Here is a 15,284-nt window from a genome sequence, read left to right on the forward strand (position 1 = left end):
AGAAAATTATTGATGGTATTCGGTCCTGATGCACAATTTCCGTTAAACTGATTAAATACTTTAATCTTTTACGTAGGTATACTCCATTAAGTATTCTAAATTTTATCGCATCAGATCATACCCATGTTGAAACATTTTGTTGTTAGTACTCGTACCGTAGAAACACTACTCCGGTTAATGTAAAATAAATGCTGCAAGCGTCTTACGTTTTCTCGTCTGAGTCTTATTCAATTTGGATCCTGCTTGTACGCGGTTCTATTAACAATTAAAATAACTAAGCTGTACCTACAGTACCTACATACGAGTAATGTGGCAAAATGAACGTATGTCATTACAGTTTACATGTTCTTACATCAATTAGGTCCACTTGCACCAACAAAAATGGAGGGTTAACCCACCATTTTATATGGAATTTGACAGTTGACAGCCCACTAACCCTGAGTTAAGTGGTTGGTGCAAGTGGGCTTTTCATACATACGTGTCGCTTATTAATTTCGAACTTGGGTATTCGTTCGAAGTCCATTCTACTTTAATTTTGATTATCTTTCAGATTATAATATTTTTTGATATTAATCAATCTTAAAGCAGAACGAATTTACAGGAGGTTAAAATTAAGAGAGACACATTTTGACTAATATACCAAAGAGGATCGAGTATTATAGAGAGTTACTGTCAAAGTAAAATGTGCGTAATCACAGTGCATGCCGTCTCTCGACACAGACTTAAAACTTTTGAACCTCAGTTTCGACAATTTGGCCCATATTTATATGTGAAGGCGTCCCCCAAAGGTGTAACGCCAATAACGCCATCTAGGCCACCGTACCTTTTTCTGTATGGTTCTGAGGTTCCTTTTCCTTCTTAGACTTTATCTTTCTATACGGAGTTACAAATATGTCTTTGACAATAGTAAGTAATTACGTGTTTAATACCTATCGGTATGGTGCCGTTCAGATTTTACATAATGTCTTAAAATTATGCTCGTAAGTCACAATAGTTATTTGTTATACAAGGGGGCAAAGTTGTATTTTAACGCCGAGTGTGGAATTGAAAAACGAGCAAGTGAAAGGATTCTATAGTTGAACCACGAGCGAAGCGAGTGGTTCGAAATAGAATCCTGAACTTGCGAGTTTTACACACAAAAAGGAGTAAATATAGTTAGTTTGCACCCGAGTGTAACACAAAACTTTTCCCTCACTATAGCGAGGAAACTACAACGCAAAAAATGCGTTTATCACTGCTTTCAGTAGTTCCACGGGTGGTAAATCATCTTTATTACTAGATTCACCTACTTTTATCAATTTTAAAGCAGTTAATTTGACTTTATTCAAGGTCAAATTACTTTACCCACTAGTGGATAAAATGCGTTTTTACCCGCTGGTATTAAAGGACAAAATACGTGTTTCCGAGCTAGTGAGGGGAAAAAAAATATAAAGAACTAGAATATTTAAGGTCCAAGAGCTCCCAAACATATTAATTAACCCCCTGTACTAAACGAAACATGGGTTCACTGAAATACGAGTAAGACGCCAAACATCAGCTCAGGGATACCAATAAAATCTTCAGCACGTAAACTTTCTTCCTCTCCAATTCAATTTGCACTCCACGGTATTAAGAATAAGATCTAATTTACATTAACGTCGCTGTTTATAAAGTAGCTGCAACTTTATAATCAATTTTAAACTTTGCAGCGTTTGAAATAGGATCTATATTAAGAGAATTTACGCGAGTAGTTCTTATGAACTAGCGACGTAACTTTATCAGACAATTTTGAACTTTAATTCTTTCTTCCGTTATTTCGTTTTTTATGTCCTTCTTTCTATTAATGCTAATGTGATAAGAACTTTCTTCTACAGGGTGTACTTTTTATAACTGGCAATACGATGAGTATTTTCTGCATATGATTGGCGGGATATGTAAAATAATAAAAAAACATCAAATCATATTTAGATGAAAGTTATCTAGACTTTACCCCATTCATTTTGTCTTAAAAAGGCGAATTTTATTTTTTACTCTATTTATTACAACTGCCGCGCGCGCTTAGTGTCCGTAATTTATGAAAATGTAGGAAAATATTGGGTAAAGTTAAGGTAAGGTAAACCAGGCTAAGTATTTAATTTGCGTCTGGTGTATGGTTACCAAACTTGAAATTTATACTTACTGCTATCGTAGTTCTAATATATTTCGTTTAGAAAATCTTCCAAAGACGCATTTACTCCACCAGCCGCAAATACCCCGGTTGACCTTACACATTTTTATTGTTTTGGGTTCTGTTTCAGCTATTTTGATTCGGTGGGGATGAGCCGTTTTCATAGTAATATGACGTCAGACATGTCAAATTAGTCGGAAAACAGCTCACCCCCGCCGACCTCTGATGATCACCTCTTACATATTGCCGGTTATAAAAATTCCATCCTGTATATAAGTATTTTCTTGCAGATAAGCCAGTTCTGGCCATGTCGCTGGGAAGCACGTTGAACGCGAACGACATCAAAGAAGGGGATGACGTGTATTTCGAGTGCAACATCAGGGCCAACCCGAAGGAGCATCGCATCTCCTGGTTCCATAATGTGAGTGTGTCACGGACGGGAAGGGAGACTAATGGGAATAAGGACTGCATGGATTGAGCCAAAGTGCAAGTTGTTTATAAACGAACTCCAGTCAAAAGCACCCAGTTATAACGGTTATACCGCACGGCAGGTAACATTCTCGTAACGGGATAATATGCTATAATTTTCATAAATTAGTTTCGATTGGTTTTCCTCAAATCCTCACTTATGAGGCCTTGTATTCCTGAGGGGCACTTGCACCACCAAAAATGGAGGGTTAACCCGAGGATAACCCACTATATGGAATTTGACAGTTGGCAGCCCACTAACCTTGAGTTAAGCGGGTGGTGCAAGTAGCCCTAAGTCTGAAATCGTGCAGTACATTTCTCGTTTGTGACAAATCTGCGAACGAAACTATGATGACTTTTGGATTACCTATATTAAGTATGAAATTAAAACATTTGCTAGGTTCGTGCAGAGTTGTGACAATATGCTCAATATCACAACCATTAAATTGTTAGGAGGGTAGTAACATTACATTTGCTATACATGTTTTAGGATTGTCAACTATTCTTTTATAACAAGTTTACATATCGACGTAGGGAACAAATCAAATTTATATTATTAAATATTTTTTTATTTGTTTTTTTAGTAGTCACACTACTATAAATAATCATTATCATAATAATTTAATTTCGATTCCCGGCTTCGCCACCAGTGGGCTTGATCGCTTTTTCTTTAGTGTATGGTATCAATTCCAGTTTATAAGAGTAGATATCGCTCGAGAAAAATGAAGTTCGCAATCTCTATTCCATACCTGTCTCCGAATATTCTGTAACATGTTTATTATTTATGTGGACCCGTAAACGCTGGGAGGAGAATGGAGGGTCGTATTGGTGCTTAAAAACGTCCTTAAAAACTTTCCCGCCCAAGTGCGTAAAGTTACCCGCTTCATGTGATATATAGAAAGTGGTGTTTTTATAGCTTTGTGCGTAAATATGGCGTTTTACTTTTGACTTATGTAGAGGGCAATATGTCGAGTCATCAAGGAAAATTTACTTGAGGCTACTGCCCGGCCGACCGAAGCGAGTATGTTCTGCAGGTTTCTCTCCAGTAGACGTTTTTCTGTAACGAACAGAATCATTAGACTAGATAGTTCATTAGTTTCATTACCAGAGGGCGGAATTGCTCATGGCAAAAATCAAACGTCAATAGAGTTGGAACGTTAAATTTTATCGACATTTTCAGCTATCGATAAATTCAGTCACTTTTTACATTTCTGACTTTAACATTGACCTTTGATTAGGTATTCGACCATTTGATTTTGACCTCTTTGATTAGATTAAAAGTAAATTGTATGACATTTGATTACCGTTTCTGTCACTAGTCCTTTTGCAACTAATTCACGTTTGAAAAAATGGTTATTCCAAAACGAAACAGTCAACAAATGCATAAAGAAGTATCCTTGTCTTACATACGATGAAAACAACTCAATAATATACTGATAATTTCAGTTTAATCGATAGTCGATAAAATTTAACGTTCCAAACCTATTGACGTTTGATTTTTTCCATGAGCAATTCCGCCCTCTCTTCATTACTCAAACAAAGCAGAAAATACAAAAAAAAGGAAAAAAAAATGATATTGTGGAAAATTGCCCGGGATCAATTAATATTAATTAACAAAAAAAAACAATATTTTTATTGAAATTTCATGCTTAATTATCATCACAAAACTGACAGCGAGTTAATTTTTGTTAACGACTTACGCTAATTTTTGGTCCTAAATTCTGAAAATCCCCTGACACAACATTTTATTTCAGGGAACCTACCAGTCAGGCAACTATTTCTCGATATTATGTTAATTATTCTATCTATAACCACTTTAATCAACATCTAGAACATTCCTTTACCACACCTTTACTAATCCGCGAATAGAGGTGGGGGCTGGAAAATTTATTGCATGTTAAAAATACGCAAGTAAGTAAGTAAAGTATAACGAGTTAGCATTGATTGCACGTTATCTATTCGCGGATTAACAAAGGAATGTTCTAGATTCTGATTAACTTGGATTTCCGCAGAGATCCTATCGATTATAACTACTTTGCTTAATTTTTTCCCTCTCCAGGACCAGCAAATAAATCAGAACATGTCTTCCGGCGTGATCTTCAGCACCAAGTCTCTGGTGCTGCAAGGCGTCACGAGGAGAGACGGCGGGCTGTATACTTGCAGTGCTGCCAACCAGATAGGGGAGGCGACCAGCCAAGCGGTGTATTTGCGGGTACAATGTAAGGAAACTAATTTATTTTGTAGCCGACTAGCAGCGGAGAAATTAAACAAAGGTTCTTGCAGTAAACAATATAACATAAAAACTAATATATACAATAAAGTGGGTACTATCTGTCAGTACGCGAGTAGGTATTTACAAGTAAAAGATCGTCACTGGCCTCAACGTTCCTTAGGCTGGTCTTCGTCGAGCCGCATAACATAGTCTGTCCGCGGGTGCCACTGCGCGAGTTGTACAGAAACTAAGCTGAAGATGTTCCAGCGCTGAGTAGTATAGCAGCTACGTTCAGCAAAGTTCTTCTTAAATTTTAAAGGAGAAGAAAGGGCTGCATAAGAGGCAGCCCAACACAAACACACTGTTTTTACAACAGAAGTATTTCAAAAGTTTTAAATATAATGAAATAAATTGCACTTGAAATGCAAATTAGCCTTACCCGGCCGAGAAAATTAAGTGCAAAAAAACAAAAGACGCGTGATATGGCCGTACTTTTTCTTCTTAGCGGCCAGTGCGCGCGGCGACTGCAACATGCAGGTTTGCCATGTTACAATTAATCTTATCAATGAGCTGCAGACAATACAACTTAGAGACAGGAACATGTTCTTCAGGAGTTACCTTTTAGTAAGTCACTGGTGCTGCAGGGCATCACGAGACGAGATGGTGGGCTGTATACTTGCAGTGCTGCCAATCAGATAGGGGAGGCGACCAGACAAGCAGTGTACTTGAGGGTGCAATGTAAGGAGAAAAAAACTAATTTATTTGTTTAAATTGAGTGTATGTCAGACAAATCTATACGTAGGTATTTGTTTTCGGGAGTTATATCTAGAATGTCGTTGGTGTTATATAGCGTGGCGTCATGAGAAGAGACGGTGGGCTGTTTATACTTTCAGCGCTGACAACCAGATAAGGATGGTCGAGGCAACCAGCCAAGCGGTGTATTTAAGGGTATAGTACAATGTTAGCAACTAACATTTTCACAATCATGAAAGGCATATAGTAAAACAGAAAAATTATTCTCTTGACCGAGTCGAGGAGGCTCGGCAATGCAGGGCTTCTACCTCTTGACAGTTTGAAAATAAAAATACGGTTATTTATTCTCATTTACTACATGAATTATGAATATTGAATATATTTTAATTATTGACAATGACAGCCTCTGTAGCGTCTTCATAGGTATTATAAGACTTAAACAACTGCCATCAAAACATACCACTGGGCAGATTTTACGAACTTACCGTTAAATCTCCATTGTGTTACTACCCAAGTGCCCATCCTTTTGCTTTGTATAAGAGTTTAAGAGACTTATACTAGTATGTATTATGCAGAATATTTTTTTGAATTTTTGACTTGACCATTCATTTTGCAGATACCCCAGTGTGCGCGCAGCTATCGCCCCTCCTGATTGGTGCTCGATTAGACGAGCCGTTGCGTGTGCGCTGCACTGTCAGCGCAGACCCTGCTGACGTCACATTCTCGTGGCAGTTTAACAACAGCGGGGAGAGCTTTCAAGTGTCACCAGCTCGATATGGTAAGTTCTTTATTCGTTCTCATTGTTCATCTTTTTTTTATAACTGATGCTAAGCAGTCCGTAGCCTATGCCTCCAAAGATGTTACCTACGCGTTGCCCTTTAAAAACTGTACCTACACTTCTTTATTGAAAACCCCCACACTGTAAACCCTCGGCAGGGAAATAGCATCCCTCAGCTGAAGTAAGCACAATCTAACACTAGAATGATAAGATTCAAGATCGGGTGAGGAATGCCGAGATCCGTCGTCGCACCAAGGTGCTAGACGTGGGTTTCGTCATTACCAAACTAAAATGGAGTTGGGCGGGACATGTTGCTAGGCAGAGTGATGGCAGATGGACTAAAATGTTAACAGAATGGTGGCCGCTCACAGATGTAAGAAGCGCTTGGCATCCGTTGGCTCGTTGGGTGGACGACATCCGGAAAATTGCGGGCCACAACTGGATGAGACTAGCTCAGGACCGGGACAAGTGGCGTACTAGAAGAGAGGCCTATGCTCAGCAGTGGGCGATAAAGGGCTGATATGATGATGATGATGATGAACACTAGAATGATTAACTATTTTAAAAACACCAGAAGATAGAAAAGAAAGCCATTTCCGTTTAAAAACGAAAAATTTAGGGAGTCAATAGTTTCCTTTTGAACAGCTGACATTTTTTCTCACAGTGTCCACTGGCGGCACAGCAAGCGAGCTTCGTTATCGCGCGGCAAGCGAACGCGACTACGGCGCGTTGCTTTGTCGCGCGACAAACGCCGTCGGCCGACAGAAGAGGCCGTGTGTCTTCCAAATCGTGCCAGCTGGTAAGTTATAGAGGTACACAATGTTTACTGGGCCTTTTTTTTCAAAGTTGTGCACTCCACATTTTTTTTCGGATTTGGAAATTTCTGTTTTCTACTCTTTCAATTCTAATAGGAGAAAAAAAGTGTCCCAAGGTTTTTTCCCATTCCGTTATCATTTTTTCATACATTTTTATTAAAAAATATCAAAATATCCATGTTATAAAAAAAGTGGGGTGGACAACTTTAACGGCCTTCTGATAGAGGAGCGAGTCGCGCGGCGAGCAAACGCAACTACGGCATGTTGGTTCGTCGCGCGACAAGCTCTGTCTAGTCAAGTCGACACAATTTTTACGTCTTCCAAATTGTGCCAGCTGATTAGCTACATCCACTGTTTACATGAGTTATGTCATACTGTATCCACATATCGGCACTAATTTTAAAAAATCTTGTATCTTCTTCTGTAAATGAAGAGATAAATGTATTAAGTATGTATGGAATGCATCATCATCACTACATAGTATAAAACAAAGTCGCTTTCTCTGTCCCTATGTCCCTATGTATGCTTAAATCTTTAAAACTACGCAACGGATTTTGATGCGGTTTTTTTTAATAGATAGAGTGATTCTAGAGGAAGGTTTACATGTAGGTATAGTACCCGCGCGAAGCCGGGGCGGGTCGCTAGTAAAATAATAATAATTAAAAAAGTCTTACCTTCTGTGCTATGTATGTATGTACTATGTATCCATTTGTCACGTGTTTGTTTCGTGTTACTGTCTCTTCCATCATTAATTGTATTGTCAGTCATTGTTTCATATCGTGGACACTCTGTCAATTTACTTGTATAGTATCGTACCTAACTGTTCCCTGATGTTTGTGCTGTCACTCGTTCTAGTTTTAGTTTAGTTCTTAGCTTAGTTTATTAAGTCAGGGTCCCACTGAAAATCAGCGCCTCGGCTTGCCGTGGCAACATGCTGAGTGGGATCCCATTTAGCATCTAGTTTAAGTTGTATGTACCTCTACCTTGTATTTGTCCAATTTGATGTTAAATAAAGTATATTCTATTCTATTCTATTCATATATAAATATACTTACTACGTTTTGTCTTTGAGGAGCAGTGTGCTGAGATACGAGATTTTTTAAAAGTAGTGACGATATAGAACTTTGGCGATTCATCTCATTTATTTCCCTTGGGTTGGATAGCGAGAGACAGCATCACGAATATTCAACGAATCCCTATTTATTACACGTTTAGATGCGCATCCATGCGAAGAGAGCCCGCTATAGATCCTATAGCGCCTTTTTTATCACTCAACAACATTTGTCAAGCAAGAAAAAAGGTCACATGCCTTGATATTTGTGAAAGCAGTAAACATAAGTTGGTATAACTCTGATAATTAAGAAATTCATCCAACCATGATTAAATTCACGAAATTGTACCAGCTTATGTCTTCGTTGTCTGCATGGAGCCCAGTAATCAAGTCCTTGAAAATTGAAGATTTGCGGTAAAGGTTTCATTAGCTTTATGATTAGACGTCTGAAGGTCGTGCAGGTACAGACACATATCGTCACTACTTTTAAAAAATCTCGTATCTCACGCTGTTCCTCAAAGTTAAAACGCAGTAAGTCATATGCATTCCATACATACTTACTACAATTTTCTTTTCATTGACAGACGAAGATACAAGTTTTTTAAAAAGTAGTGACGATATTCCTTACGCCCTTATTATTTACATGTGTAATTGTGTACGTAGGGTTTTTTTAACCCCTGTCACAAAAACGACGGGGTGTTATAAGTTTGACGTGTCTGTCTGTCTGTCTGTATGTCTGTTTGTCTGTCTGTCTGTCTGTGTGTGTGTCTGTCTGTGTCATCGTGGCTCCCGGACGGACGAACCGATTTAGATTTAGTTTTTTTGTCTGAAAGCTGAGTTAGTCGGGAGTGTTCTTAGCCATGTTTCATGAAAATCGGTCTACTATGTCGCGGTCGGGGTTTTTTTCAAAATTTTAATTTTGTTTCTACAAAACCTCTAACATAATCGGTGTCAGTATTAGCTGTCTTTCAGGGCAGTTCTCACTATTCTGCTCGTACTTTCATTCTACATACTATTCTATCTTTCATTCTTCGTCTTTCTTACTTTTTGTGGGGGGGCTTCGCACCTATTACTTATATTTCAGTAACTATATAGTATAACTACGTACGTAGGGTTTACCTAAACTGACGATGGTTGACTTTCACAGATTTTCTCCCAGAAGATTATTGTCAACTTATCAACAAACGCCAATAGAAAAGTACAAAAGTATCATAGCTTTTGAATGATTCTCGGTTAACAGTTTTTGAAAAAAATATTGGAAACTACTACGAAACCCTACACTGAGCCTTGCCCGACACGCTCTTGGCGGGTTTTTGTATTATAAATAGGGATCGGAAATTCGGGAGCTTCTATACCTAAACTTCGACCTCAGTCTTTTGTTTTGCGTGATGTTGACTAGTATGGAGGCGGACTCAATTTGGTTTTACTAATAAATTACCCGGGACTTCCCGTAATTTGAATAACAGCCATAGAAATGTATTTAAAGCAATAAAAGGGTGTAACGAAATAAAACTGGAAATTTCAAATGAAAGAATGGGGTAAAATGGTTTGGTAGCTGTGCTTTCTGACATACATTAATGAGGAGGTCTTTAATTAGTTTATTTTTACATTTTCTCGTTGCCACTGTAGTTCTGGTATTCACTGTAGTTACAGCTTCTTCCGAACCCCTTCCAAATAATATTTCCAAACGTTTTTTTTCCTTTGGGTGTCAATTTCACGTATCTTCAACGGTTATGCAACGGCTTTTCAACAACGGCTTATGATTTGCTTTATGGATTGGATTCTGTAATTAGTGGTATTACATCGAATAACGACAGTTTATGCTGTGAATTCCTGGACTTTTGATTGATTAATTGTTATTGCACGAGATTTATACTGGAATACTTTTTTATGTGAGGTAAGATGATTATAAACGGCTGTAATGTCACATAATACACGACTATATTATTTACTCCCTTTATTGCACCTCCACAGTTCTATACCTCCTTCCTCCAGTCCTTCACTATACCAAAGACATATATAACTCTGTATAGACAGATTAAAGTCTAAGACAAAAACGTACCTCAGTACCATACAGAAAAAGGTACGGTGGCCTAGATGGCATTACACTTTTGGGGTACGCTCAGCTAGATGGCGCTAATATTAATGTTTGACATTTTAAAACATATCAAGTTTTAAGCATGTGTCGAGAGATGGCAGTCTATGCACTGTGATTACACTTTTTACTTCGACAGTAACTCTCTATAGAGAGAGATACTCGATCCTCTTTGCCTATACTTAATGTTTCACTGAATTATACCAACATTAGCAGTAAATTTGACAGTGAACAAGTTGTAACAATCTGGCTACGATGAAAGAGCAGGGATATTACGGAATTTATGAAACAGCGCCAGTTAAACGTGACATCATATGCTGAGATTTACTTCGCGCGTTATTGTAAAGGCTGGTGCACACTCGAAGCCTTAATGCCTCAGGATTCTTACTTATTAACAACACTTAACAAGACTTAAGATATCAATTCGGCTAATAGTTAAGGCGCGAGGCCCCATAACCTTGTCATTTTTAACAATATAACACTTTAAGTTCTCCTACCACTACCTCATCACCACTACCTAAGTAAACCTACGCAATAGACATGTTTTCGAAAATAGGTAGTAATCGTATTTGATAAAAAGAAATAATTTATATTAAGATCAGGCAGTCTTTTTATATAATTAAATGCTGAAGTGTCATATAGGTGCAATTTCGCGAGAAATAATCACCAAAAATAATTTTTCATAAGGTAGATACATTTTATGTTTTTCCTACTCATCATCGCGAGCCCTTTCGATCTAGAACAAAAAACAAGGGACAAAAAATGGTCCCAAAAATTTCTATTATTTATATGTATACTTTCCATTTCCACTTTGTAACCGCTGTACAACGTGTTTGAAAAATGGTAACGAAGTGGAAAAATTAAATTTAGAACTTTTTTTTTTACCTAGTAGGATCGAAAGGGCTCGTGATTCTGAGTAGGAAAAATATTAAATTTACCTTTTGGTAAAAAAGGTTTTGAATCTTTTTTCGTGAAAATGCGCATTGACAATTTTTTAAATTTAATTTCGTAGTATTCTATAAACAAATAATTCTGATCAACATTTTGTAAGATTACGCCCGCCGCTCTTTGGTATCAATTTCAGCGAGATATACTTTTCGGATTTCCGCTAAGCATGTGTATTATGTTTACAATGCCAAATTGTGGGGAAACCTTGAATATGACTGTTGATGTAAGTCTTAGCCGTAAAAAATCTAAGTAAATTGGTTATCTATTTCTTGGTTTTGATAGAAATGAACTCTACGAACACACCTCGGACACTGGCGATCAAATACATGAAAGAAGCGCGTTCCTAGCACATAGTCTAAGCTCGTGTAGGTGGACGCGTACTATGCTTGTATAAGTAAAATATGACAGACCGACTGTTCGCGTTTTTTGAGAATGCTGGGCGGAACTTACTGTACGATAGCACTCTTTATTATACTGTGCTACGAGTGACAGATTTTATCAATCACATTTCACATGTATGCTGTATTGCCGTGATTGTGCACCGCCCTTAATACTTATGCGCCAGACGGTCCCGGGCGGTTCATAGAAATAAATGACAAGATGTGCACGAGGTTACTCTTGCATGGAATATGGAATGCAATTCCATTGGGCTGAGGTGTGTAGTGCGGAATATAAGTAATTTCTTTGGTCTAATTATTTTTCGTATTATTCTTTAGCCCTCACTGATCTACTCGTATTAATACGGGGAAATCAGCTAAAATTACGGCATAATTCATGGAAGATTTTTTTAAATTGGAATATGTACGTTATATTTATGTAGACCGAAGTTATTTTTCATCAACCCTCCCCCCCCCCCTCTGCGTCACCCCTCTACCCTCCCTTAAAGTGCCAAAGATGCGGTTTTTCTCGATTTCTGACAAAACTGTTGAAGATAGCGCGTAGGAACGAAGAATCTTTAATAAATTTACTACAAATCTGTCTCTGACACTTTAGTGCTAGCACTTATAGTTTTCGCGCGATCTGTCACGGAAGTTGCTCCTTTTTGGAAGTTGCGCCAAGATTATACATAACTTTCCAGGAGCAACGTACTATATAACTGTTGCCTGAATTGCCCCACTGTACCTTAAACTCTAATGACAAAAAAAAATAATTGTGAGTGTTTAGTAAAACGTCCCACTTTGTCGGTTACTATTAAGGCGAGATTTACTTGTATCTATATGAATAAACTGACAAAGCGACTTTATAACAATCGACAAAGTGGGACGTTTTCCCGTACACACTCACAATTTTTTACTCAATTAATGACGGGGCAATTGGACGTATGTATATTGTTATCATAACACATCTTTGTTACTATAAACATAAAGGTGTAGATGTACGTTGCCGTTAGTTTAAGTATATCCACGTTAATATTATATGTAAATGGGAAAGTGTGTGTCTGTCCGTCTTTCGCGGCAAAACTGAGCGACGACTTCATTTTTTAAATACAGATAATTAAAGGGATGGAGAGTGACATAGGCTGCTTTTTGTCTGTTTATGGAGACACTTCCCTATAATAGGGGGGAAGGTATGGAGCATTCCGCAATTTTCGAATATATCGTGAGTGAAGCCGCGGGAAAAGCTAGTTATGTATTTTGATATCCATTTGGCATCGTTTTCACGGCCTCCACTACACTACATGATTCTCACGTAGTAGGTGTTATGAAAATCGTTGATAAATATTTATTTTACGCTTGAGTTGCATTCAAATTTATATGCGGAGGCAGAAAATATTCGGCCACATTTCGTGACCCGGTGATTATTCAACGCGCGTACGGTAACAAGTGACTTCAATTTTATAGCATTTTTCATTTTATTTAAATCGGACATGTGTCACTGACTGAAATATGTCACTCTATATGAAACTACTCAAGTCTCAGTACCTCTCTTGGCAAAAAAGGACGTAATTGTGACATTGCGTGCCAGCCTCTTGCCTACAATTTAACCCGTATCCCACAGTCGACATGTACGACACCCATGGGAAGAAAAGGGGTGGTGAAATTCTTAACCCGTCACCACAAACGGGAGACACTATAAATGTGCCCGTAGTTTATGTATGTACCAACCAAAGACATATATTACTCCGTATAGACAGGGGCGGCTCACTCCGCAATTCTATCGCCGCGCTACAAGTACATGCTGGCGGCCGCGAGTTCGCGGCCTAATCAGGGGTGGCGCGCGTTCTCACGGAACGCACGTTCGCACTTTCTATTGTTACATTACGTAGCGAGTTTTTTTCAAGGTTCATATACGATGTCCACGTGTGGAATGGCTAATAATTCTTAGTTAAATAGACATCATGAATAAAGTAGGACAATCTTACACTGATCTTATTGATTAAGTCTAACGGAAAAGTTCAATAAGGCTTGTGATGCTGAAGGCTGCAACAAAAATATATAAATACTGTATATATACCTAGAAATAAACCAAGACTTGAATATATAGTATAACTATTTATTTGAGAACTAATGCGTTTTAATCCATAGGCAACCCTATCCTCCGACGCATTATATATTCTGTGGTATAGAGTATAGACAGATAAAGTCTAAGATAAAAACGTACCTCGGAACTCTCAAGAAAAAGATATGGTCGTCTAGATGGCGGCAGCTTTGATTGAATCTCGGCTAGATAGAGCTAAAATATTTGTCAATTTTAACTTCTATCAAGTTAAGAATGTGGGCCAAATTGTCAACGCTGTTTCAAAATAATACATACATAAGAGCGTACACCCATCTTAAAGGCCGGCAACGCACCTCCAACACCTCTGGTGTTTCGGGTGTCCATGGGCGGCGGTGATGGCTTACCATCAGGCGACCTGTCTGCTCGTTTGCCTCCTATCCCATAAAAAAAAACATCCTGTGTCGAGAGATGGAGATGGATGCACTGTGACACAACTTTCCTTTCATGAATATTTTTCACCATGCCTCTCTTTATCTTTTACTAGCTTTTGCCCGTGGCTTCGCTCGCATTAAATTCGATAATTGTGGAATGCTCTATACAGGGTGTAAACCTAATACGGGCGCATCTTTTAACGGTGGTAAGTATAGGACATAAAAAATTGAATTAGATAACTTTTACTTAAAATTGAAATATTTTTTTATCCATACAAATTAATTCGGCCTGCAACGTAATGCAAACAGACTCGCGTTTAACGCTCGTTGACAGTTGTCATTGATTGTCATCGCAACCACGTTTACAGTACATTGCTGCTGGGAAATTTTTCAAAAAATCATTATGGGGTGAAAATTAACTCAAAAACACCTCTTAATTAATGATAACACTATTGAATTATATGCCTGGTTTCATTTATCGCTTATTAGGTTTACGCGCTGTAGGTATATCTCATTTTCTCGACACGTGGCAAACCAAGAACAAACGGACCTCCCGCTCGTTTTTGCCCAGAACGTGCAAGTTGTGGAATGAGCTACCTTCTGAGGTGTTTCCCTTGCGCTATGACATGGGGTTCTTCAAGAAGCAGGTGTTTAGGGTTCTCAAAGGTCGGCAACGCATAAGTGGCTCCCCTGATGTTGCTTATGTCCATGGGCGGCGATGACTGCTTACCATCAGGCGGTTCGTCTGTTCGTTTTTGCTGCTTATTTCACTAAAAAAAAATATACGTCCATCCCCATTTTAGGGAAGTGCGGGGTTGAGAAAAGACAAAAAGTAGCCTATGTCACTCTCCATCCCTTCAACTATGTAGGTATCTCCATGAGAAAATCAGGTCAATATGTCGCTCAGTTTTTCCACAGTATAATAAAGAGTACAAATCAAATCAAATCAAATCAAATATCTTTATTGCAGTAATATTACACATTACATATAAATGCTACCCCCTGTGAATAGTGCAACTTACCCACCCACCCGCTCTCGGTTACCTCACAGTTACCGCCTGTCAGAAACGCGAACTGTCGACCTGCCATATCTCACTCATACAAGCATGGTACGCGTTCACCTACACGAGCTTAGAATGTGTGCGAGG

At 38.4% G+C, this 15,284-nt stretch overlaps 1 protein-coding gene across 1 annotated transcript in view; it reads left to right on the forward strand.

Annotated features, from left to right (window-relative positions):
• LOC125229156 (hemicentin-2-like) overlaps positions 1-15,284 on the forward strand; it is a 308,679-nt gene that overhangs the window by 274,644 nt on the left and 18,751 nt on the right. Inside the window, exons 9-12 of the mRNA XM_048133942.1 lie at positions 2,437-2,567; positions 4,674-4,833; positions 6,196-6,357; positions 7,022-7,156. Coding sequence (XP_047989899.1) covers positions 2,437-2,567; positions 4,674-4,833; positions 6,196-6,357; positions 7,022-7,156 — 588 coding nt within the window. The remainder of the gene's footprint in view (positions 1-2,436; positions 2,568-4,673; positions 4,834-6,195; positions 6,358-7,021; positions 7,157-15,284) is intronic.

Source organism: Leguminivora glycinivorella, chromosome 1 (assembly GCF_023078275.1).
Source record: "Leguminivora glycinivorella isolate SPB_JAAS2020 chromosome 1, LegGlyc_1.1, whole genome shotgun sequence".
In the NCBI taxonomy this organism is placed as follows: domain Eukaryota; kingdom Metazoa; phylum Arthropoda; class Insecta; order Lepidoptera; family Tortricidae; genus Leguminivora; species Leguminivora glycinivorella.